At 45.0% G+C, this 26,582-nt stretch overlaps 1 protein-coding gene across 1 annotated transcript in view; it reads right to left on the bottom strand.

The window, feature by feature from the left end:
- The window catches only part of SUSD5 (sushi domain containing 5), a 35,319-nt gene extending 15,741 nt beyond the window's left edge, over positions 1 to 19,578 (bottom strand). The window contains exons 1-3 of the mRNA XM_014454795.2: positions 19,374 to 19,578; positions 12,898 to 13,075; positions 9,089 to 9,207 (exon numbers count right to left, since the gene is read on the bottom strand). Of these exons, the coding sequence (XP_014310281.1) occupies positions 9,089 to 9,207; positions 12,898 to 13,075; positions 19,374 to 19,479 (403 nt within the window). The 5' untranslated portion in view covers positions 19,480 to 19,578. The remainder of the gene's footprint in view (positions 1 to 9,088; positions 9,208 to 12,897; positions 13,076 to 19,373) is intronic.
- Positions 19,579 to 26,582: the final 7,004 nt, after the last annotated feature.

The following is a 26,582-nucleotide window of genomic DNA, read 5'->3' as shown; positions in this document are numbered from 1 at the left end:
TTGTACATATCTTATTTCATTAGGAAAAAACTTCTAGGCGTGGAATTGCTGCATCAAAGTGATGCACTGAGACCTTTTTCAAAAAAGGAAATAATATTCAGTTCAAATTTCCTCTTCTGGCTTTTATCTGTTGGAAAGGAAAGCCTTTAGTCCTTATGCAGTCGAGTTACCTAAGCAGCATATTGCTCAAAGGAAGACATGCGAAAAAAAGGATGAAAATAGAAAATGACTTGTGCTGCAAGCCACCTGATTGGCCTCACAGCTTGTGGTTCGGGTGGCATTTTCTCAGAGAGCCATTGCTCTGCACGTTCTTTAACTGGAGGGATTTTGAATGAAGAAGGGTGTGGTTGTGCTTTAGGAAGTCAGCACAGAATGTTGTGTTTTAACCAAAACTGCCTTGACTGTCGCCCAGGAGATCAGCTGTTTATCCCCTCCATGTGGCAAGGAGGAACAGGCCGCCATCTGAACATGGCCACGAAGCCGGGGGCACCCCACTGAGCAGAGAGGCATCATCCTTGGGTTCACTTGGTCCGAGCAGGGCATTCTGAGAAGCATGGACCAAGTTCATGAGCCTCAGTCAAATAAGTTTGCGCCAAAGGCCAGCTGGTGTCTCAGGGGCAAAAGGCTCTGTCTCTCTCTCCAACATCCTCGGCCACCTACAGCTCACGCTGGACGTCCCAGTCTTTTCTCCTCGTACCAGATCCGGTTTAGGAAACGGTAGGCTCTTCATCAAACACTCACTCTCAAAGGACTAGTCAATACTTCCATCCTCTATCTGTGGGGCACAACACCAACTCTTCGGGAGGAAAAGCCAGGAGCAGGGGAACAGAGTCAAGGAGAACTTCTGGCCAAATCTACACCTTAGCAGACTCCTGGGACCTTCTCCCTCAGATGTCATTTCCAGAATGGCATGGGCTAGATTCTGGCTCAGAAAAACCGCAGCAATGCTCCTGAGGCTGCCCACACATACCCTGTGTTTCTGGATTTCCCACAAATGCTGGAGACAGGAAACACTCCGCTTCTTAGGTGGTGTGACTTTGGACGCTCCAAAATACCAATCCCATGCCTTAGCACAACCACCTGAGTGCCAAAACCACCACCCAACGCCAGGTGCAACTTGAATTAATTCCTTTCAGGAACCTTCCCACCTTTAACTTCAGGAAGGAGCGATGGAAAACAGCTGTCTATATACCTGGGCCCTATTCTCCTCTTTAGGGAAACTTGCATTTGGGCCGTTTTCACTGCTATAGTCAGTTTATTCCACAGATAGTGATTGGAGTTTGGGGAGTCTCAAGAGCTGGGTTTCAATGGGAAGAGCAATCTCTATTATTTTCCCTTTCAAGGGATGAGATTTTATAAGAGATCTTATCTCTCGTTTAAAATATATATATTGATTTCAGAGAGGTAGGGAGAGGGAGAGATAGAAACATCAATGATGAGAGAGAATCATTGATTGGCTGCCTCCTACTGGGGATGGAGCCCACAACCCAGGCATGTGCCCTGATGGGGAATGGAACATTGACCTCCTGTTTTATAGGTCGACGCTTGACCACTGAACCACGCCAGCTGAGCAAAGCTCTTGTCTTTCAAACAATTAGATTTAACGAACAATGACTGATTTTCCATTTTTATTTTTTGTGCTTCCAAGTCCTTTACTGGGTCTTCCGCGCTCTCAGGCCTGCAGCACAGGCCGTGCCTTCTCTGCCTGCAGCTTCATTATGTCTTGGTCTCTGAGCTTGTTGAATCCACCTCTCCGTGTCCTCCAGGTGATCACCCCCCCACCCCACCCAACCCCACCCCCCAGGGCGGAGCGCGGCGCAGGGCGTGGCTGCTCAGGCGGAGGGTCAGGCGCCCACGTGGCGCTCCCGGCGCGAGATGAGCCCACGTGGCCCACGGAGCCCGGACATGCGCAGAGGCTTCCCTCGGGCGCCTCGGCTTCTCCCGCTCAGTGGCTTGGCCTCGGGGGTCAGCGACGGGACCCAGAAGCTGGGCGGCATCTTGTCCTTGTCCTTGTCCTTGCCGTTGCCTGCGGGGCCAGCGCTGGGCCCGGGTTGGGCAGCATCTGGGCGTGAAGGGCTGGAGGGCCCGGCTCACCATGGCCGCCTCCTTCTCCAGGCAGCCCCGCACCTGGTCCTGCGCTGCGGCTCTTTGTGCTCCTCCCGCCGGGCGCCCGCTGCTTCTGAAGGCCTTCATCTGCCGGCATCTCCTTCATCTGGTGCAGGAAGTCCTCCGGGATTGCCTCCCGCATACAGGCAGCCGTGTGGGGTGACGCGGGGTCATGGCCCGGCTGCAGAGAGGCAGCAGCAGTCCGCGTCCTCCACGGCAGTCGGCTCATCCAGTGCTCTGCGTCCTGCCACCTGAAGCCGCTGTGCCTGGCCTCCTCCTTCTCACGGTAGGTGCAGTTCTTGTCCAGTTGAGTCATCCTTGAAAGAGACCTGAATTTTGCTTGCAGAAGGGGGTGTCGGCAGGGGTGTGCCTGAGGAGTTAGTGTGAGGTGGTGGGAGGAGTTATCTGAAATCGCACGACCTTGACTCCTTGTTCCTTCCTTAATTCCTAGACTCTCATTTTCCATTTATTATTATTTAAAAAAAATATATTTCTTTATTGATTTCAGAGAGGAAGGGAGGAGAGAGAGATAGAAACATCAATGATGAGAGAGAATCATTGATGGGCTGCCTCCTGCACACCCCCCATTGGGATGGAGCCTGCAACCCAGGTATGTGCCCTTGGCCGGAATGGAACCTGGGACCCTTTAGTCCGCAGGCTGACGCTCTACCACTGAGCCATGCCGGCCAGGGCTCATTTTCCATTTAAATGGGGACAGTTGCTTGCCATTCAGATCTTCTGAGAACCAGTTCCCACAGAGTTTAGAACTCATACGAAGGTTGATGCTTTCATTTTGAGAAAGTTTAAGGCTTCCATCATGATTTTTGAAGTTCTCAAGAAGAGCCCGCAACCCCCATTATTATTCCACAAACCAGGGATGGAGAAATTCCAACCCAAATCTCCTCCTTCCCTGCGCTATTTGAAGAAGCTGACTTCTGTGACCACCTGCCCAGCTCCACCTTACTCCACCCAGCACACCACACACCAGCACTGTCTTCCCCATTCCACCCAATGTTATTTGTCCTCAAACTCTGTGTCGCTTCTCAAACATGAATGTGCATCAGAATCTCCTGAAGGACGTGTAACACACATTCTGCTGTGTGTGTGTTTTTATTTCAGAGAGGAAGGGAGAGGTAGAAACGTCAATGATGAGAGAGAGTCATTGTTCGGCTGCCTCCTGCACACCCCCCACTGGGGATTGAGCCCACAACTGGGGCTTGTGCCCTGACTGGGAATTGAATCGTGACCTCGTGGTTCATAGGTCTATGCTCAACCACTGAGCCACCGTGGCTGGGCACTCTGTTGTGCTTTTGAGTTTCTGAGTCAGTAGGTCAAGGTTAGGGCCCAAGAATTTGCATTTATAATAAGTTCCCAGGTGATGTGAATAGTATTGGTCCAGGGACTACCCTTGGAGAACTACTGCTCTAGGTAACTATCACACCCTCAAAAAACAGGCAAAGTTAATATATGGTGACAGCAGTCAGAACAGAAATGGCCTCGGGCTCTGCTGGGAGAGGAGAGCACTTGTGGAAAAGGGCTCCCGGGAACTATCTGGGGTGAAGGAAATGTTCTACATCTGGACTGATTATGAGTGATTTTCACTTTCTTTATACTTTCCATCACAATGGCCACATGTTCCTGTTTGTAATTAGGAAATATATTAAAATATAAAATGGAGCTAATGAAACCCATCTCATTAGTTTGTGAGCAGAATTCAATGAGCTTATGCCTTGCCCAGTGCCCAATAACATGTGTCTGGAACGTAACAGGGACATAAATAAATATGAGTTCCATTTCCCAAGTAAGTTGAAGATTGCTGGTCTTTTGAGTCATTCTTCAAGTAATGATGATAACTGAATGCCCAGTTCCCTCAAGCCAAATGCAGCCAAGCACACGTTGGCTGAACAGGAAGTGAGGGAGGAAGGGCAAAACAAAATGGTTCGTAAGATCCATCAGAACACAGACCCAATGGCACAATTTCTCTGGCTGCTCAGACACCCTGTGTTCCTGGGAATTGATTGTTTGAGTGTCAGGACTGATCCAGCCTAGGTTTTTGGAAAGGAAGACCTGATACTGTCCGGGCCTGAGGTGTAGGTGGCAGAGGAGGGGGCCTCACTGCTCACTGAGATGGGGATGATTTAGGCTACCTCTGAATCCACCTCAGACATGCCCAGCAGCTACTCAAGCCAGTGGGGATGTTCTGAATCCAACTCATTCTCCTGGAACGAGTACTATGGCTGTCTCAGAGCTAGTCTCCCCAAACCATTGTTCTCCCTGTCTGCCATGTCCTCTCCTCCCTTCACTAATAATTATTTCCAGAAACAGAATCTTCAAATTCCACTTCAAATGGCAGACTCAGGAAGTCTCCTAAGTACCCTCCTCCTCTGTGTCAGGAAACATATTCAACTCTTACTTATACTGTCAACTCCTTGAGGGTGGGAATGAGAACTCTATATCCAGCTGTCTGTCTGTGTGTCTATCTTTCTATCTGTTCATCCATTCATTCATCCACCTATCCTTCCACTGAATCACCCACAAGTCTGAGCACTGGACTTTACATTACCCTCGACAAAAACAAATGGCCAAGGTCAGGTCAATGGTAATGAGCTCAGAACCTTCCACACTCCCTTGGGAGACCCTGAACTAAATACGTCCTATCAGGTGTTCAAAGCACTACAGTTGGTTTCCGTCACCTGATTGCAGCCAAATAATTTTCCCCAAAGCCAATCCTGAGGCCTGGGGCCTCCTCCAAGGAGACCTGAGAATTGGTTACTCTCAAAATTTCCTCATAGCTCTCAAGATGAGCATCCAGTTCTCTTCTTGATGACATAAAGAAGCGAATGATTCCACTTCTGTTTTTAAGGGAAGTATAGGCAATAGGTAAATATGCAAGGGAGGTAGAACACGGTGCTAAGAAGGTGGGGTGGGTGAGGTGGGCTGGCGGGGAAGAGCAGCCAGCCAGCCTGGCTTGGGAGGTGGTGGACAGAAGCACACTCAGAGTGGAACCCTGTGGGCCCACTCCAGACCCCACACGTCGACCCCAGACAAACTGCCAAGAGAAGCAGAGCCAGAGAACCCAAGTGGAGGCAGCTTATTTCATCCACATCCCGTCGGTTAAAAATAACTTCACTTATTAGTTTAAGTGAGATCACCGCAGGACTGGAAATTCACTCTCGGTGAGACAAAGTACTGGAAGGAAAATGAGAAAAGTCTACATTCATGAAGGACTTTATTTCAAAAAAGAAACAGAGGAGGAAGCTGTCTAAATGTTCCACGGGCTCTGTTTTCCTTCTGGGCTCTTTATAAGGAAGCCGTCTGCCGTTTTTGGAGTTGGCACGCACAGAGCTAACCAACACATGGAGCAGCATTGGGGAAAAGGCAACCTTTGGAGACGATACTGTGCGGGGTGGTATGCTGGACCAGACCTCACAGACACTCACTCCTGAGGGACCACATGGAACCACCTGTCTCAGCTTCTGCTCAGGCACCACGCCTTCCTTCAGCACAGATTTCCCTATTGACCTCGCTGTCAACAAAGGCTCCACGAAGCAGGGCGGAGGACCATGTGGGCACAGCTTACATGCTCTTCCTAAAGGATGAAAGGTGGGGGAACAGGAGCTCTCCCTGAGTGCCCAAGGGAGCAGCCCTCTGACCTTAGTCCCACCTCAGCATTCCTGGGTCCCCTAAATGGCCCACCTGCAGCCTCCTCACAATCAGGCCATTAGGACTAAGACTCCAGTCCTCTCCACACAGCCTCTCCCGGTGACCGGGAGATGGCCGGAGGCGAGGCTCAGGCAACTGCTCTGGGATGCAGGGCTCTTGAGCGCTTTGACTCGAGTGATCCACATTCCGTGCAGGTTTCACTAAAACGGCATCAATCTTCACATACATTGATCGGCATCATGAATTTCCTTCACAGGTTGGCTCTTCATGACTCGGATTCCACACACACACACACACACACACACACACACATGCCGCCATTGTTATTGTTACAGCTGTGTTGTTTTTAGGAGTATGTAGATCATTTTATTTTTTTGACGTTTCTTATTTTTATATAATTTCAAAGTTACAGGAAAAGTGTAAGACTAAGTAAGGAACTCCCATAAGACCCTTTATCCAGATTCACCAGCACGTTTTCATTTGGCCCCATTTGCTTTATCATTCTTCTCTCTAGATCAGGGGTCCTCAAACTTTTTAAACAGGGGGCCAGTTCACTGCCCCTCAGACCGTTGGAGGGCCAGACTATAGTTTAAAAAAAAAAACTATGAACAAATTCCTATGCACACTGCACATATCTTATTTTGAAGTAAAAAAACAAAACGGGAACAAATACAATATTTGTATTTGCATGTGGCCCGTGGGCCATAGTTTTAGATAGATAGATAGATAGATAGATAGATAGATAGATAGATAGATATGTATAGATATATATAGATATCTATATAGAGAGACAAATATATGGAATATGTATGTATGTGTATCAGTGCCTGTAATTCTTTTCAGGACCATTCGAGAGTAAGTTGTAGATATGCTGTCCCTTTGTCCCTAAAAACCTTGGAATGTGTTTCCAAGAACAAGGATATTCTCCTACATAACTGCAGTGCAGTTACCAAAATCAGGAAAATTTAAACATTGATACAATACTATTATCTAATTCATAATCCATATTCAGACTTCATCAATCATAGCTATTTTCTCATGGTCCAGGATACAATCTAGGATCGCAAATTTCATTTAGTTGTCAAGTCTTTTTAGTCTATTTTAATCTAGAAGAGTTGCTTAGTCTTCCTTATCCTTATACATGTTTTTAAAGAGTATAGGCCAGTCATTTTATAGAATGTTTCTTAATCTGAGTTTGGCTAATATTTCCTCACAATTATGCATTTGGGGCAGGAATACTACTGAGTTGAAGTTGTGTTCCTCTGAGTGCAATATATCAGGAGGCACATTATATCGGCTTGGCGATTACTCAAATTTGGAGTCACCATCACGGCTTTGACCTTGGTGCCCTATAGGATGTGAATGGATGTTTTCTACCTCTGGCTTCATGCACTACCATTCTAGGTAAAAGGGGCACACACTTGCATACACACAACCTATTAAAGACCTATGAAGTGGAAAGCCCAGGCTATCCTATTGGACGATGAGAAACACATGGCTCAGTCACCCCCAACACCCCAGCCAATAGCCAGCCCTCTCCCAGAAGCAAGGCCACCTAACTAGCAACTCATGAATGAGCCCAGCTGAGACCAGCAGACAAATCCAACTTGTTGGCAAAAAAAAAATAATGAACTAAATAAACAGTTGTTGTTTTAAGCCACTACCTTTGGGATGCTATGTTACACAGCAAAAGCTAACTGATACCTCTTGTTTATCAGAGGAAGGAGAGAAGACTCAGAAGCCCTGCATATTCACTTAAAAACGCTAAAGAATGAAGGTCATGCTGCTTTTCTTCTGGCCCTGTCTTGTCTCCCTCAGGGATCTGAACCTTTGCCTGTTTGGGATTCATTTAATTTACTTAATGTGATTTTAGAAAAACAGCAATCCGCAAATACAGACCTTCTTGGAGGAAAACCCCATAGCGGCAGAGAATCCTGTCACTAACAAGCATCTAATAAGCACCAGCCAGGGCCTTCAGCCCTACTGTGGCTCCTGGACTTTTTAAAGGAGGTTAGAATTTGGTGCCTCGAGGGTGCAGCGTGAGGGTTTGTATCTCTAAGAAGTTCACCTGGTATTCCCATCTTCAGGGAGATTTGGGAAACTCTGCATTAGAGAAGTAGCTCTCAAACTGCTCGACATGTTAAAACTACCAGGGAGCTTTAAAAAAAACACCAATATGCAGAACATTTATATCAGATTATCAAGGGCTGACATCCGGGCATCAGTGTTTCTTAAAACTTCCCAGGTGAGACCAGTGTGCAACGAAGCGGTCCCTGTGCTGAGGTCTGTGACTGATGGGTAAGCAGCTGGCTTTCTCTCCATTTGCATGAACATTCCCTTCAAACAGCTTGTGTTTCTGATAATGACCGTGGACTTATTTCAGTGCACACGAAATGCTGCCCTGCAGACTCCTTTATGGTTTTTCTCCTCATCACTCAGCTGATTTCCCAGGAGGAAGTTGAGTTTTCCTTCCTACCATCAGTTTCCTAAATCCTATACATTCCATTTGGGGGAAAAGGAATTTTTTTTTTTTTCCTTTTCAGTGTGCTGACTACCATGAAGAGAGACAGAAGGGTAGGCTGTATCAGTGACTGTAACAGACACGTTCAGGGGTTGCTCACATTCCCTAGATCAGTGATGGCGAACCTATGACACGCGTGTCAGAGGTGACAGGCGAACTCATTTTTTTGGTTGATTTTTCTTTGTTAAGTGGCATTTAAATATATAAAATAAATATCAAAAATATAAATCTTTGTTTTACTATGGTTGCAAATATCAAAATATTTCTATATGTGACACGGCACCAGAGTTAAGTTAGGGTTTTTCAAAATGCTGGCACGCCGAGCTCAAAAGGTTCGCCATCACTGCCCTAGATACCTTTACCCTGCCCATGCACGGGGGCTCCTGGCGGGCACCTGTGCACCTGGGTTGGAGTGTGGCACCCAGGCTACTGGAACCCTTTGCCTGTGCACATCAAAAGCCAGAGGAGCCCAGGAATTCACATCTCCCTGAAGCAGCCCTTAGCCAATGACTGACAGGCGCATTGGTATAAATACCCCTGCTCTTGCACATGAGCCAAAGTTACCCCCCACCCACCTCAACACCACTGTGGACTCTGCTTAGTATTTCACTATTGCTTGGTCTGCTTCCTTTTCCTGTTCCCTTCTCCACTGTATTATTGGCTTTTCTTTGGAAGTCTCCCCGATACGCCATGTTGAGTGAATCCTCAACTCAAGGTCGGCTTCTAGAGAACACAACCTACGGTGGCAAACCCCATGGCCACACCCTCCAGAACCTTGACAAAGGCTCTGGCACTGACCTTCATCCTTAATACAAAGGGCATTGTATGTGCCGCCAGGAGCCGGGTTGCTCTCAATTCTCACATCCACAGCTTTCATGATGTGCTGTTCACCACTCCCCTTGCTGCACACGGTTGTCCTGAAATAGACAAAGAAGACAGAAAAAAAAAGATGAAAATTTTAGAAGAAAGGTAGGAGAGCTGACAGCTTGGAAGCAGCAGATATTTCTCTGATTCAGGAGCTTTGGCTGAAAGCATCAGAAACATTCTCCCCAAACAAAGGTCTAAAGTCAGGAAGACATAGGTGATGCTTAAGGTGAGGTTGTATGTATGAATTCAAGTTTCAGAGGCCATACATACATTGTGTATCTCTTCTAGTATATGTTTTTTTAAAAAAATTCATAAAATTCTGCTCTTCTCTTTTTGAGGGGGTTTGTTTTGCTCTTCATATTTCTTTAGATGAATCATTAGTCATGAATCCTAAGCCTTTCCCCTCTTCTAACAGGAGCATTTAAATGCTTTACATTTCTAGGTATAGCTTTAGTAGCATCCCATGGGTTCCTTTCTCTCTCTTCTTTTTCCCATTTTGATTGCTTTAATTATTTTCTTGGCATTCTCTTTCCTCTGTATTGGTTTGGAAGTTATATATCCTTTTACTATTCTTTTAGTGGCTACCCCAGAAGTTATATCATGTTTCCTCTACTTACTAAAATTTAATATTACTTTTACTTTCTTCCCCAATGACACTACTTGAAATACTTAAAATACTATGTACTAACATATTTAAAATACTTCCTGGTTGATAATACCATTTTTTTAGTATTTAGTATTATTATTACTGCTTTATGGAATTATGTAATTTCAGTTTACCCCCACCTCCATTTACTCTTTCCATTCATCATTTTTTTGCATCTGCAACCTTCCACCTGTAATTATTTTCCTCCTGCCTTTACTGTTTCTTTTAGTGTAGGTCCAATTTGATGAATTTTCTTACCTTTTGTATGAAAATGTCTTTATTTTTTCTTTGTTCTTAGAAAATATCCTCACTGGGTATAGAATTCTAGGCTGGCAGTAATTTTATTTTAACACTTTGAAGGTATCATTCAATTATCTTTGGGCTTTTATTGTTGCTCCTTTGAGGTACTTTTTCTTATTATTACTTTTAATATTTTTTTCTTCGTATTTGACTCTAATCAGATGTGCCAAGTTGTGAATTTCTTTTTGTTTGTCCTACTTGGGCTTTGTAGGGCTTTTGAATCTGTGCCTGGATGTTTTTCTTCAACTGTGGATAAGTCTCATATTACTTTTCCTTCTCTTCTCCTTTTGGAATTCAAATCACATACATCTTCTTTGCCTTTTACCCTTTCTTCTAAAAATTTCATCTTTTTTTTTTTTTTAATTCTGAACATCTTCCTCTAAAATATCTTCCAGTTCACTAATTTTTTCTTTGGCTCTTTTTAATCAGCTGTTAGAACCATCTATTACATTCTTAATTTCAGTGATTATATTTTTCATTCTAGGTTTTCCATTTGGTTATTTTTATAGTTTTCAGTCTTCTGCCAAAATTACCTTTCTTGGCTCTGTATCTCTGAACACTCTAAAGAGTTATTTTAAAGAATGCATCTACCGCTGCTAATATCTAGATTTTCTACTGGCTATTTTTGTTCTTGTTGGCTTAGCTTCTCATGAGACTGGTTATTTCATATTGTGTGACAAACCCTATGCTTGGTAAAATTATTTGTGGAAATCAGCTGCCTAGGTAATGTTTTCTCCCTCTAGAAATGATTTTTAAAATCAGTTCTGCTAGCTACCTGGGGCACTAGGACTCCAGTATCATCTTAACCCAAATTCAGGATTAAGTTACGAGGATTTAAAGCTATGCTGCAGCTCCTCTGAGGACCTGTGTGCTTCTTGCAGTTTACTCCTACAGCCTTTGCAATGTTCCAACCCAAAGCAAAGGACTCCCTAGGCCCCCACCTGCACAAAACCTGAATTCAAATCTCTGTCCTCCTAGTCCTACAAGGCTATTGAAATTGCTAACCAGCTTTTCAGCCACCCTTTATTAGAATCTGCAACATCTCCTAGGAGACAAGCGGTCCCAAATTTTGTATTTTCTAGACCTCTGTCTTTCTCTGGATTTATGTATATACTCAAAATAAATTCATGGAGACACAGATCCCATTTACTATCTGTCTACTATGCCACCAATTGCAGGATGCACTGTGCATTGAACAATTGGTTTTTGGTAGGGAAGGGGGAAGGCTGTGACTGAAAAACCCACAGTGAAATGTACATACTAATGGTTAGATACTTCTTGGTTCCAGTAACATTAAAATGGAAAAGCTATTTTTAATATGTTATGAAGTAAATATATCAAGTTAAGTATGAGTGCTTTATAAAGAATTATCATCGTAGCAATGTAGAGATCCTCCAAGATATCTTAACACTTTACAGCAAACCCAGGGAGAATGGACCTTTCCAATGACTCAGTCCTGACCTGTAATGCCCGGGAGACCTAAGCCTGGCTCTGAGCGGGCTCTTCAGAATCGCTGAATACCCTAGTTATCTGATGCCATGAGGGTGACAGAATTATGAAAAATACCCACGCTTGATGACATAGTGGAAAAATGCATGCACAGGACATATTTTGTGTATTTAGGAATCTGGATGTAAACATATAAGGCAGAGAGAGTCACAGTTTCAGATCCACGGACAAGTTTTGGATGAGACCTCACGTGTCCTCTCTGCTCAATTGCTGCTTCACATGTAGCACATGGAGACGTGAGTCAGCACGGCTGTGTGTGTTTTCTGTGGCCATCTGCCAGCCAGACATCTTCGGGGTCATTGTCTTGCTCTTGGAGCCCATTTCTCAGTGGAACGGCTCCTGCCTTCTCTCAGTCTAAAGAAGCAGTTAGCAACATTCATGGGATGTTTTCTCCTAGCTGGCCACAGGAATGACTTCTCCACAGGACTCCACAGGTCAGGAACTCAGACAGGGCACAATGAGATGGCTTGTCTCCGCTCCATAATGTCTAAGAACCTGAGCTGGGGAGACTCACAGGCTGGTGACAACTCCGCAGTTGAGGGCTGGAATCACCTGGCACCTTCCCTCACATTTCCGGCAGTTAGTGGTGGCTCCTGGCCAGGACATTGGTTGGGGCTATTGGTGAAAGAACCGCTTTGGGGCATCTGGGCTGGGCTTCCTCGCAGCATCTCAGGATAGTCAGACTTCTTACATGGCCTCTCAAAAGTGAGAGTCCTCAGAAACCCGGACTTGATCTCAGACGTCACATAGGATCACGCCTGCTGTATTCTATTGCTCCTGGCAATACTCCGCTGGGCCTGACTCACAGGGAGAAGACACAGACCCCACTTCTCAATGGAAGCAACGTGAAAGAATCCGTGGCCATATTTTCACACCTCCAGACCATCTTCCTATCCCTATGTGTGCAGATGCATATGCACAGAGAAGAACAGATAAAGAACATATACCAGGCAGTTACCTCGAAGTGGGGAAGAAGAGACAAACTCGCTTTGTACTTTACACATACCTGTATTATTTGAAAATTTTTTACAAGCATTATTATTTTTGTAATTTAATAAGGAAATTCAAAATAACCAAGTCAGGGGGAATAAACTGACAGAACTGCAGAGAAAAAAAATTTTTTTTTTTATATGAGAATTCAAAACAAGAATGCCCTGGAAGCCACTGCCCACTGCATTTTGCCTATCCTGACACCTCATTAAAACAATTATTTAGCCCCCATAGGAGCCCTGGTGGGGCAGCCGGATGAGTTGGATGGACAGCTAGCCCGGCTCATCTGACTTACCCCAGGGTGCCGTCCGCCAGCCAGCCCGTGGCGCACACCGCGGAGGTGCAGTCCTGCACCACCCTCCGCAGCTCCTCCGCAGACACCAGGTGAGCACCCCTGCTCTTGCAGGAAAGCCGAGCCGCCTCCAGGTCCAGCTCCTGAGAGCCGTTCTGAGACTCCAGCACGAAGAGCTTCCCTGTGTGGGGACAAGCACGAGCACAGGCTGATCGAGGACCCATGGAATGTAAGCTCAGCACACTCACTCTCTAGCAGACACCTGCTACAACTGTAGTTTTCTACTTGCCCCAAGACCCAGCTGCAGCAATTACCCCATGGCACGCAGCCCTGGGACTAGGCGTTGACAATCACACTGGTGTTTTAACCCATTTTTCCCTCTTCTTTTTTAAAAAGGGTGGAGGAGGCCCAAGGGGGTGGAAATGGGGGACATCTGTAATACTGTCAATAATAATAATAATAATAATAATAATAATAATAATAGAACCATCTGCTCTGGCATGTTTTTCTGGATAAGCCCTTCAAATATTCTTTTTATTTTATTATTATTATTTTTTAATATATTTTATTGATTTTTTACAGAGAGGAAGGGAGAGGGATAGAGAGTTAGAAACATCGATGAGAGAGAAACATCCATCAGCTGCCTCCTGCACACCTCCTACTGGGGATGTGCCCACAACCAAGGTACATGCCCTTGACCAGAATCAAACCTGGGACCCTTGAGTCTGTAGGCCGACGCTCTATCCACTGAGCCAAACCGGTTAGGGCAGTGCTGGCGAACCTATAACACACGTGTCAGAGGTGACACGTGAACTCATTTTTTTGGTTGATTTTTCTTTGTTAAATGGCATTTAAATATATAAAATAAATATCAAAAATATAAGTCTTTGTTTTACTATGGTTGCAGATATAAAAAAATTTCTATATGTGACCACAGCACCAGAGTTAAGCTAGGGATTTTCTTTTTTTTTTTAAATATATTTTATTGATTTTTTACTGAGAGGAAGGGAGAGAGATAGAGAGTTAGAAACATCGATGAGAGAGAAACATCGATCAGCTGCCTCCTGCACACCTCCTACTGGGGATGTGCCCGCAACCCAGGTACATGCCCTTGACCGGAATCGAACCTGGGACCTTTCAGTCTGCAAGCTGACGCTCTATCCACTGAGCCAAACCGGTTTCGGCAGGGTTTTTCAAAATGCTGACACGCCGAGCTCAAAAGGTTCGCCATCACTGGGTTAGGGCCAAATATTCTTTTTAAAAAAGGTTGTTTTAAAAAAACCACGTGGCAAAGCTCAGTGCCCCGTTTCCCTGAGTTGGGTTACTTGGTGTCTAAGGCACTGATTCGGGCTTCAGCTTTGCCTTCTTTTGCCCACCCCAGCCCTGGGGTGACCGCATACATAACAGGTTGCTCCCTTTCTGTCTGACCCTGTCTCTATCACATGTCCCATTTTCTCTGCCACTCAGTTTCTTTGCTATTCCCTACTCAGACACTCTTTCTTCCCTCTCCTTGACTAGTTATACATACTCATCTTTCAGATTCTCCCACACCAAGTCAAAATCTCCTAGGATGTGCTCTCATAGTACCTCTGTCCTTTAATCTTATGTATCAAAATCACAATGTGGGAGTAGGAGGATGCTGCACGGACATGCTCCCAGGAACAAGCTGGAATTACAACTCAAATAAGGAAAGGCTTCCTGAATAATCAATGGAAAACTCACAGGAGAGAACCCTGATACCCAAGGACCGAAGGTGGAGAATGCATTGAGACTGGTAGGAGGGGCGGAGGCGCGAATAGGCTGGCTGAGCACCCACAGATGGCAACTGAAGTCCGGAGAGATATCTCAACTGTGTGGGAGGGTGTGCCACTGAGAACTGTGTGATATAATCCCGAAGCTGGGCTCTCCAGCAGAGAGCACCAAACTGAGGAGGGTGCCTACATAACATCTAGTTGTGAAAAGCGGTGGGGTGCTGTCTGCCAGGGAGTGGCAGCTGAAAGTTCGGGCACCCTCTTAAAGGGCCAATGCACATAAATTCCCTGTGGAGCCACCCTCCTTGTGCTCTGTCAGAGGGAGGGTGAAGTGGACTAGAGCTGTGAGAGCAGAACCCAGGACTGGGGACTCAGGGGATAGAGCTCAGAAGGCAGACACCCCAGGTTTCCTGGGCTGAGTCATTGCCTCACACAGCAGAGGACATCTTTCCCACATACACATCTGCCTTGCCTGGGGGGAAGACAGTAAACACACCTTATTGGAAAATACCTTGCCCTGAGGCCACTTAAGAGATTAAAAGAAACAGCCTCCAGGCAGAAGCAACTGCCCCACCCTTTTGAAAAAATTCTCACCACAACTGAGGATGATTGCCTGGGAGCAATTCAAGTTGGTATCCTATCAGTCTGTAGAAAGAGGCAGTCTCTGAAGGCTTTGAGTCCTTGCCTGATCCAATTAGTCATAAACAGCATTTAACACTGTTCTGCACTAGAGATTGAGAGGTACACTAGAGATTTTAGGATCTACCTAAAACATAGTCACAAACCCAAACAGACAACCAAAATGAGGAAACAAAGAAATGACTCCCAAATGAAAGAACGAGTGAATTCTCCAGAAGAAGAGATAAATGAAGCAGAGATAAGAAATTTATCTAAAACAGAGTTCAGAGTAATGATGTTAAAAATGCTTAACAGTATGAAAAAAGATATAGTAACTATGAAAAAAGAATAGTCCGAGATAAAGAATGACATAACACATTGGAAGGAATACACAGCAGATTAGGGGAAGCTGAAGATCGAATCAGTGAATTAGAAGACAGGGTTGAAAATATCACTCAATTAGAGAACCAAAAAAGAAAGAACAATTAAAAAACAGGAGGACAGCTTAAGGGAACTGTGGGACAATGTGAAACGTAGCAATATTAGAATGGTAAGTGTGCCAGAAGAGGCAGAAAGGGAGAAAGGAATAGAGAAGGTGTTTGAAGAAATAATGGTAGAAAACTTCCCTAACCTGGTAAAGGAATAAGTCACACAAGTTCAGGAGGCACAGAGAACCCCAAACAAGAGGAACCCAAACAGACCCACGCCCAAACACATCATAATTAAAATGCCAAAAATTAAAGATAGAATTTTAAAGGCAGCAAGAGAAAAGAAAACTTACCTACAAAGGAGCTCTCATAAGGCTCACACCTGATTTCTCATCAGAAACTCTACAGGCCAGAAGGGAATGGCATGAAGTACTCAAGGTAATGGAAAGCAGGGATCTGAGACCAAGATTACTATATCCAGCACAGCTATCATTCAAAATAGAGAGTCAAATAAAGAGCTTCCCAGACAAAAAAAAAAAAAAAGGCTAAAAGGAGTTCATCACCACCAAGCCAGCATTACAAGAAATGCTAAAGGGATTGCTGTCAGGGATTGCTGAGAAGGAACAGAGAGAAATCTAGCCATACAGAATTAAAATGGCTATAAATAAGTACTTCTCAATAATAACCCTAAATGTAAATGGATTAAATGCTCCAATCAAAAGGTGTAGGGTAGCTGAATGGATACAAAAACAGGACCCAACTAAATGCTATCTACAAGAGACCCACCTCAAAACAAAGAACACACACACGATGAAAGTGAAGGAATGGAAAAAAATTTTCCATGCAAATGGAAAAGAAAAAAAAAGCTGGAGTAGCAATACTCATATCCAACAAACTAGACTTTAAAAGCATCATGCTAAGCGAAATAAGTTGGAGAAAGATAAATATCATATGATCTCACTCATTTGTAGACTATATTGAACAACATAAACTGATGAACAAAAATAGAGCCAGATGGGGGGGGAAATATTCTAGAATGTAATAAAAGTCATCCTGTTATTTGCAGTTTTTAAATATTTCCTACAACTTTTGTGATATGTTAGTACAGTTTTGGTAATATTAGTATACTTAAAAACCTTTAAAAAGTCACAATGTCACATTTCATTCATATAATTATTTGCTTAATGCCTCTCTCTTCCATTGGATTTGATGTTCCCTGATAGCAAGAACCTGTTTCTCCTCACCATTCTGTCCTCAACAGCAAGGACAATACTTAGCATATAGTAGATACTCAATAAATTACCTGTTGAATTATGAATCTTTTCCTATAATCATTACGCAAATACAGTCATTTGCATTCAGTTCATATGAAGATTTTTCAGTTTCAAAAGTACTTTAGAAGCACAGTGGCAGGTCTCTTTTATGTATGAGATGCATATATAAATTAAATGTTTTTCATTTGAATTTACCTCATTGACTTATTTTTTTAATAAGTCCATGTTTTAATAGTCCATAGCGTTTTTGATAAGTCCAATGCTCTCTCTTCGAATGTCTGTAATGCATCACAGTTTAGAAGAACATTTCTTCGCCCTCCTTTCATTACTGTTGAACACAAATTAAATGTGGAAAGTGGTGGTAGTTAAGCATATATTTAGTAAAGAAAAGAATCCTTTCATAATATAGGTTATAATTCTTCAATGGCTCTACTATAAAAGTTGGAGCTCAGCAAATGGAGTTTCTTGAAAGGAAGCGTGCCTATAACCTCCCACTAGGGAAGAGGGGAGAAGGAAAGATAGAATGAGAGAGAAACAGGCATTTCTGGCAAATAGTAACAAGGAAGCATGCTTGGATGCTATTCTTACTGTCTCCTAGTCCCATGGTCGGCAAACTGCGGCTCGCGAGCCACATTAGGCTCTTTGGCCCCTTGAGTGTGGCTCTTCCTAAGCCTTAGGAGTACCCTAATTAAGTTAATAACAGTGTACCTACCTATATAGTTTAAGTTTAAAAAATTTGGCTCTCAAAAGAAATTTCAATCGTTGTACTGTTGATATTTGGCTCTGTTGACTAACGAGTTTGCCGACCACTGTCCTAATCCAATAATATTTCTGCCTCCCATTTTCTGTGACCCACGTCCAGCCAGATAGACACAAAATATTGATCCATATCCATCTAACTTAAGCAGTTATAATGGGGTGAAACTCTAAAGCCTTGTAGATTGCAGAAATATTTCTTTAAACAGTATTAAAATGGGTACAATAGTATACATTGTTCAAAAGTTAACACTACCTCCAATTTATTCCACTTGGATTCTTTAAAATCAGCTTAATTTTCATGACTCAATGTCAGGCAAAAGGAAAAAAATACAAGATTCAACAATGGATTGACTGCTAATAGATATGGGAATTTTTTAAATGAAATTAATTTTTAGGAATTAGATAGTGGTGATGGCTGCACAACATAATGAATACTCTAAAAACCACTGAAGTGTACCTTTTAAAATGATAAGTTTCACACAAATTATATCTCAATTAAAAATTGACCGTGATCACCAGGAGCCTTTGAAGTTAAAAATGTTTCCTAACCCTTTCTCTGAGGACATGGAGAAAAAAGACATTCAATTCTCAATTATGAGCAAAGAGTTCTTCAAGTTCGAACTTGGGACCAAGAGCACCAAAAACTCCACAAAAATGTCGGGAGGTTTTTCTTGCTTTCCTCTTCCCTAAACACCATGCTTCTTTTTGTCATCTAGTGTCACCCAACCCTGTTTGCTAAACAGCAATGACACTGAAACATATGCAACGGCATCCTAAATAAGCCACAGATTTTTCTCCTGCATCAGTCTCATTTGTCTCAAGCTCGGGCTTACTAGAAACCCTTCGTGGCTTCTTTTTTTTCGGATCTTCCTGCCCCAAATCAACGGGGTTTTGTTCCAAAATTAAAATACGGTTGAATTAGCTTTTGAAACTGAAGTGATAATAAGGCTGTGATCCTGCTGATTTAAGGGAACTACTGAAAGCTCAATTCAGTTCAGAAAACAAACAAACAAAAAACAAAAACAAGAAAAGGTGGGCCAGTTTTCAGGACCTGCAGTAATCTGGTCCTTACTTATATGAAGCCTCGCGTCCAATGACATCCTCACCTGGCAGTCTGGTTCCAGCCACTCCATCATTTATCCCATTTTCCCTGCCACTCGCAGCACAGGGCCTTTGCACGTGCTGTGCCCTCTACCCCAGGCCACTCTTCTCTCCCCTTTGCCTCGTTGATTCCCACTCATCTTTCGGGTCTTCTGGACCAAGCTAAAATCACTGGCCTTCCCTCAGGAGCACATTTAATCCCCGTGGAAAATTACCTCTCTGCAGAGGAGGGGTCTAGGGCACTCCGGACTTGATTTCATGTTAAAGACCTTTCATGCAGATCGTGGGAAAGCTCGTGGCGGGACTGCAGGACCAATGCCCTGGCTTTCTCCGGTGTGCGATGGAAGGATTGAGGGGCTCAAGGGAGGCGTCCGGGAGAGCTGAGACTCGTGGCCCGGGAGAGGATGCAGGGTCGCGGGACCGCCGCTCACCTCGCTCTCTCCCAGGCTTCAGGTTTTCCGGGGCTCGTCCGGATGGGCACCCCAGCGAGCTTCGCTTTCCCAAACCCCACGCGCCACCCCGGACCCCAACGCCTCCAGGACACTCACCATCCGCCCTCACGGAGAGGCGCGGCAGACCGAGCAGGAGCAGCGCCGCCGTCCAGAGCCGGGCGCGGGGGCCGGGTCCCTGGGAGGCCATGGTCTGGGCGTCCATGGGCGGGCGGGCTCGGGTGCGGGCTGCGATCGGGGCTGCCTGGGCTCGGGGCCGCCTGCGATCGGGGCCGCCCGCGATCGGAGGTGCCTGCGATCGGGGGTGCCTCCGATGGGGGTGCCTGGGCCACCGTCCGGCGAGCGCCACTCGGCTCCGCGCGCTGCGCTCTGCTCGCGTCTCAGGCTTCGCGCCCGGCGCTCGGAGAGGGAGGAGCGCGGACAGCCCGGGAGGCTGGGGATGCTGCCGGAGCCTCAGGGTTGGGGCCACGAGCTCCCGGGGGTCCTGTCCGCGGCGCCGGGGAGGCGGCTGTAGCGGGCTCCGCCTCCGTGCTGGGGCACCTGGAGGCCTCGATGCCAAAAGGGGCTGCGCCGGACAGCTAGCTCCCAGGCCGGGGCGGAGGGCGCGGGCGCGGGCGGGCGTGTTGAGCGGAGTCGCCCGGCAGGGGGGACCCTCGACGGGAGGGTGACGCAGTCCCAGAGGCCGAGCTCCTCCCGAGGACCGTTAGGAAAGGGATGCCTCACTCCGTCCTCCGGTCCTCTGCCTGCTGACTTCCCAGCCGGCGTCCTGCAGGGGAGGGACGTTCTTATGAAAAAGAAGAATCAGACTTGCCACTCTAAGGAGCGAGACGCACAGAATAGCGAGGCTCTTCCCTAAAAGCATAGCTTGAGAGTCGTTCCCATAGGGGCATCCTCGGGAGGGACGCTTCCTTCTGACCTTTCCGGGTACCGGGTAACACCCTCCCCACTCCCCGCCAGAACACCAGGAGCGAGGGTGGGGCTGGCACCTTCACCCCTCATCCCACACCCGGGCTGCTTGACCTAGAAACGGGGGTGCGGGGGCGAGGTTCGGTTCTTTCTGTCTGGACCGGTAAACTCCATTCTAAACAAGAGTCCTGTTGAATTCTGCCGCAGGGGCCCCTGCCAGGAATTGACTCCATCCTCCGTCTCACGGGGCCTGACTCCCAGCATCAGCACCATTGGGTGAGGGGATGCATTCTTCCGAGGTAGAGTGACCAAGCTCGGGGCGGTTATAACTGGGACACCGGGGGCAAGCTACAGTGTATACAGACATCTGCTGAGTGCCCACAGCGAGCCTGCCCCAGAGCTAGACCCCAGAGCTACAATCCGCCCTAACAGTGCTCACACTTAAATAAGACAGACCGGACAAGTGATCGGTGCTGAAAGGAGCAGGTGATTGTCCACATGAGAATGATGGAGGACGCAGGCATTGGAAAATTATCTACTTCCCTTTTAAGGTAAGAAGGGAGATTTGAACCCACATCTGATTTACTGCAGGTGTCGTTCTCAGCTCACATAATTTTTGAAGTGCGCAGAACGCTGTCTCCTCTCCTCCTTCCTCCCCAAATGTCAACTACAAGGCTAGTGCCAGTGATTCATTCCTTTGTAAAATAAAAATGTGCTTTTAAAAATACAAATACTCTAGAGTGTTAAATACAAATACTCTAGAGTGTTAAATACAAATACTCTAGAGCAGCGGTTCTCAACCTGTGGGTCGCGACCCCTTTGGGGGTCGAACGACCCTTTCACAGGGGTCGCCTAAGACCATCGGAAAACACATATATAACTACATATTGTTTTTGTGATTAATTACTATGCTTTAATTATGTTCAATTTGTAACAATGAAAATACATGCTGCATATCAGATACTTACATTACGATGCATAACAGTAGCAAAATTACAGTTATGAAGTAGCAACGAAAATAATTTTATGGTTGGGGGTCACCACAACATGAGGAACTGTATTAAAGGGTCGCAGCATGAGGAAGGTTGAGAACCACTGCTCTAGAGTGTCACATGAGCGTAAATGAATTTACTTGGACACTTCTCTTCCAACAGCCAGCTGGTGACCTAAGGGATGGGACTTCTGTGTCTGGGTGGCAGGGGACCTTTTAAAGCCTGGTTATTGCTGAGAATGGAGGGGAGGGGCCAGAAGGCAGCTGCAAGAGCTGCTGACTGACTCACCCGGGGAGCTGCACCTGCTGTCGACATACTTTGCACAGGCTGGGTCTCCTGGAATCCTCCTCTGATTTTCTTATTGCCTCTCCCCAGGGTTGTCAGGATGCCTGAATACATGGCACCCAACACTGAAGAGATGAGACCAATGGCAGTTTAATAGCCGCACACACTCAGAGCCTAGGGGAGGAGGACTCTGCGTGCTATGCAGAGCCATGCAGGGGTTGCACTTGGGAAGAGAGGGACCTGCTGGGGGCTATGGAATATAGGCTTTGCAGTAATAAGAAAGCCAGGTGAACTCTGGTTCCCTTGGGAGGCTGTGATTGTCTTGTTTGAATAATTCCTCAGGATGGTGGGGAACTGGAGCCCTTTTACTCAGAAAAAACAAACACACACAGAGAGAAGCTGTGCCTGGTCCCCATGCTAAGAAGGGTTGTTTGGCTAGGGGACCTCATCGGTGGGAGCACAATGGGGAGAAGCTCTTGAGGTTAGCCATTGAGGCCCTTCTGATTTTACCAGATGTCGCGACCTTGGGGAAACAATTTAAGAGCTGAGCCCCACATCCTTGTTTGTTAAATGGGGATCATAATACCAAACCTGTAGAGTTCTTGCTGTTTTAAGATGAGAGGTCCCAGCATACGGTGAACACCGTGAAGTAATGGGTTAAGCAAGAGGTTCATAATTCATTCTCTTTTATTACTTGGGAGACACACCAGAAAAGAAAGAAGGTGACCAGTCAAATCCATTTTTTAAACATGTGAATGACAGAACTCTTAGCACACAAACTAATGGTATTTGCCAACAGGAGACTTGTCCTTGGAATGCTTTTAGAAGAACGTACCTGGTTGTCTAGGGTTGCTTGTGGCAAACCAATCTCTAATCTGTGGATTTCTGAGGCATGGATGCCTAGAAATACCAGATAAGTTAGGTAACCATCTAAATAGACAGTGGACATATGCCGTGACTCAAATGGCTCCTTGTGTAGTAGGTGTCACAGAAGTGCAGACAATAACCAGTTATGTGAAGAAAACCTATGATGTGATAGAGACCCAACTAGAGAAACCGGAAATAAGAGCAACCTAAAAGAGACAGAGACGATGCAGGGGCAAGAAAACTTCAACACAATAACCCCACTGCCCTCGGAGGACAGAGAAGATACTGCATTAAAAAATATAGGCCCTAACCGGTTTGGCTCAGTGGATAGAGCGTCGGCCTGTGGACTGAAGGGTCCCGGTCAAGGGCAACCAAAAAAAATAAATAAATAAAAAGCAAAAAAAGAAAAAAAGAATAAGGTGGTGGGCCAAAAAAAGGAGGAATATTCAGAGTAAAATAAATATATATTGAAATGTAAAATATGAGATCAGAAATTTAAAAAAACTCAATTGATGAATTGGAAGATAAAATTGAGAATATGTCCCAGAAAATAAAGCAGGAAGACAAAGAGGTAGAAACGAGGGGAGAAGGAAATAACACCGGGGAATGCCCTCTCTGCCTGCACCCTGCCTTGACCTCCCCACGTGACCCCTCAAAGCATAGCCGGTACCTCCTCCAGGAATCTGTGAGGAATAAATTCCTCTATTTGGCTTTCCCTTCCATTCTTTTGTGTCTCTACTTAACAAATGTTAATATAACAAAGCCACAGCATTCTGTGAAAAGTCCAAAGTCCATCCAAAGGTTTCTGAAAATTTCTGACCTATTTGAGTTTCAAATTCCTGCCCCCATTTCTGATTCTGCCCCCGGTGACCACTCAAATGTGGAATTCAAGTTGGAGCAAGTTGGAGAACCTTGAAAACATGTTTTTAAACCAAAACTCTGTTCATTTAAGGCTTTTACTGAGGAAACAATCTTTTATCAAAGGCTTTAGGAAAGCGGTGAGGTGTGTTTTTCGTGGTTTGTTTTTTTTTTTTGCATAAATGCAAACAACTTAAAACGGAACACAGCAGTCCCCCCCTTATCCACGGTTTCTAGTTCCATGGTTTCAGTTACCCATGGTCAACTGTGTAATGAAAATATCACATTGAAAATTCCGGAAATAAACAATTCGTAAGTTTTAAATTTCACATCATTCTGAGTAGCATGATGAAATCTTGCACTGTACTGCTCCATCCTCATCCTGCCCTGGATTTGAATCATCCCTTTGTCCAGTGTATTCATCCTGTCTACACGACGCTCCCGTGAATCACTTAGTAGCTCTCTCAGTTATCAATGCTATGGTGGTGTTGCAGTGCTGGGTTCAAGTAACCCATATTTTACCTAATAATGGCCCCCAAACAGAAGAGTCATGATGCTGGCAATTTGGATATGCCAAAAAGAAGCCATAAAGTCCTTCCTTTAAGTGAAAAGGTGTATATGTATAGGACAAATATAATATGCATAGGGTTTGGTACTATCCACGGTTTCAGGCATCCACTGGACGTCTTGAAACGTATCCCCCAAGGATCAGGAGGTGCTACTGTATTACACTTACCTATTCTTAACAGTCCTTTTGGCCCTCTGCCATTTTCCATGGTTATCTTCTTTTGTTCTCTCCTCTCTGCCTCTTCTCCTTTTTTTTAAAAAAAAAAAAAATATATATATATATATTTTATTGATTTCCAAAAGGAAGGGAGAGGAAGAGAGAGATAGAAACAATGATGAAAGAGAATCATTTATTGGCTGCCTCCTGCATGCCCCGCACTGGGGACTGAGACTGCAACCCGGGCATGTGCCCTTGACTGAAATTGAGCCCAGGACCTCTCAGTCCGCAGGCTGATGCTCTATCTATTGAGTCAAACTGGCTAGGGCTCTCCATATCTTCTCAACTTTCTCCCACCTCCAAGTTCACCCCCTTTTCAGTTCTCCTTCTTCCCTAGCTTCCCATCATCACATACAAACACACCACTCATGAACAGTCTATGGCGATTACATTTGTAAATGGCATATGGAGTGAGCTTAGACTATACCTGAAAATCCCATTATTTGTATTCAAAAGATTTTGCTTTGGTTAAGTTATTTCAGAGTTCATGCATTTAAAATAATGTCTGTCTGTGCCCAAATCCCTAGATAATCCATAGACCAGTCTATATGGTCCCACTTTCCTGTTTAAAATCTGACCAAATATTCTATTGGCCTGGATCATTAAGTAGAATGTCTTGGTATAATCAATAAAGATTTCCAAATTTAGTTAGCCTAGCTGGCCCCATTCATATCGTATTATGTACAGACTTCTCCTGGGCACATAGAGCCAGATGCCTTAATATTGATCATAGTTATTTAACAGTGAAGTAATGGATAGTGATTGTCCTAAATAAACTTAACATATTACTTTGGAACTGGAAATTTACTTCACAATGTTATATGTCCACTAAGAAGTAATTACCTTCTATTGATCACTTATGATAACAAGGAGCTTTTTTTTTTTTAATATATTTTATTGATTTTTTACAGAGAGGAAGGGAGAGAGAGAGTTAGAAACAACGATGCGAGAGAAACATCGATCAGCTGCCTTCTGCACATCTCCCACTGGGGATGTGCCCGCAACCCAGGTACATGCCCTTGACCGGAATCGAACCCGGGACCCTTGAGTCCGCAGGCCGACGCTCTATCCACTGAGCCAAACCGGTTTCGGCAACAAGGAGCTTTAAATCTATATTTTTATTTGTAATCCTTACAACAACTCTATAGTCAGCTTGCAGATGAGAAACGGCACTTTTTGTTATATATAGTAAAGCTGGAAATTTATTGAAGAACAAGTACAGACTCCCACGTGGGGAGGGGGAAAGAATCTCACAGCACAGGTTCCCACTGGGGAAGGGGAAAGTGTCCCACGGTTTATAAAGGCTGCAGATCTTTGTGCCTTGATATCCCCTCTGATTGGTCACCTCCCCTTCTGATTTGGTCACTATAGCAACTCCTGAGCTCAAAGGTCGACCTCACATGGGACACCTGAGGCTCTCCTCCCTCATTGTTCTATTCCCTCTGGGCTTTCTTCCTCCTTTCCTTTATTCTGTAAACTAGAGGCCCAATGCATGAAATTCGTGCAAGGGATTTGGCTCTCACAGCTGTGGCCCTCACGCAGCGGCGGCTTGCCTTGGCTCTCACAGCCCCGGCTTTGTCTGGAAGGTCGTCTTTAAGACATCCAGAAGGTCATTTGGCTGTCCGGTCTAATTAGCGTATTATTCTTTTATTATTATAGATATGTACCTTTTGCTACTCCCAGCTCCCTTATCTTATGGAAATGTAACTTCTGCTGCTCCCAGCTCCCTTGTCTAATGGAAAATGTACCCTTTTGCAGCTCTGTAGCCCTGTGTTTTTTCCATGGACCCCTTCATTTTTTAAAATTACCTAAACCTGCCTATTTCACCCCCCAAAGTCTCATTTTACCCCCAAAACTCCTTTCAGTCCTCCCTCCGATTAGGAAACCCCAACTGCAGTTGGGGACAGGGGACGCAGGGTCTGTCGAGAAATGGCACTTTTTTTCTGTGTAGGTTCTGCAAATTGCCCAAGGTCACACAGTTTGTATGGCCAAAGTGGGATTTGAACCCACCTGTATATGATGCTAAAGTCTCTACTCTTACCTTCACAGCATGCTGCCTCTTAGATACCCTGTAAGCATTTCTTCCCATTAAATTAGGTTTAAATTCTAGAAAGGCAGAATCTTGTGCTGACATTCTGTGTCCAGGTGTGAGAAAGAACCCATAAGTAACCTCTTGAACCCCTTGTGACTATACAGCTTAGGGCACTATATTATGATCATTTATTTATGGTTCTATCCCTTTCTATGGGGGTAGGAGCAGGGTCTTACCATTACGGTAGCACCAGTGTCTACCTCAGCCACTATTCAGTGCCTGGCACATCACAGGTCCTCAATAAATGTCTGGTAAGTGAACGAGTGAGGTATTTTCCATGGTATTGCAGACACTCCACTTCCCATAGTCCATCTGGCTGAACACATACTCATATTTCTTGCCTCAATACTAGCACCATCTTCTCTGTGAGGTCTTCTTTATGATTTAGTCCAATCTCTCCACTCTCCCCTTTGTGCTTTCACTGTACCCTGAACAGGTATCTTAGGAACTATAGTTCTACAGATCTGACTCTCCCTCTAGTCTGAATGTCGTTGACGGAGATCCTGACTTTTATATATATATAT

The sequence above is a fragment of the Myotis lucifugus genome, unplaced genomic scaffold (genome assembly GCF_000147115.1).
Source record: "Myotis lucifugus unplaced genomic scaffold, Myoluc2.0 scaffold_39, whole genome shotgun sequence".
Taxonomy (NCBI): domain Eukaryota; kingdom Metazoa; phylum Chordata; class Mammalia; order Chiroptera; family Vespertilionidae; genus Myotis; species Myotis lucifugus.
Note: the sequence above shows the minus strand (reverse complement) of the source record. Positions and strands in the feature narration are given on the sequence as shown.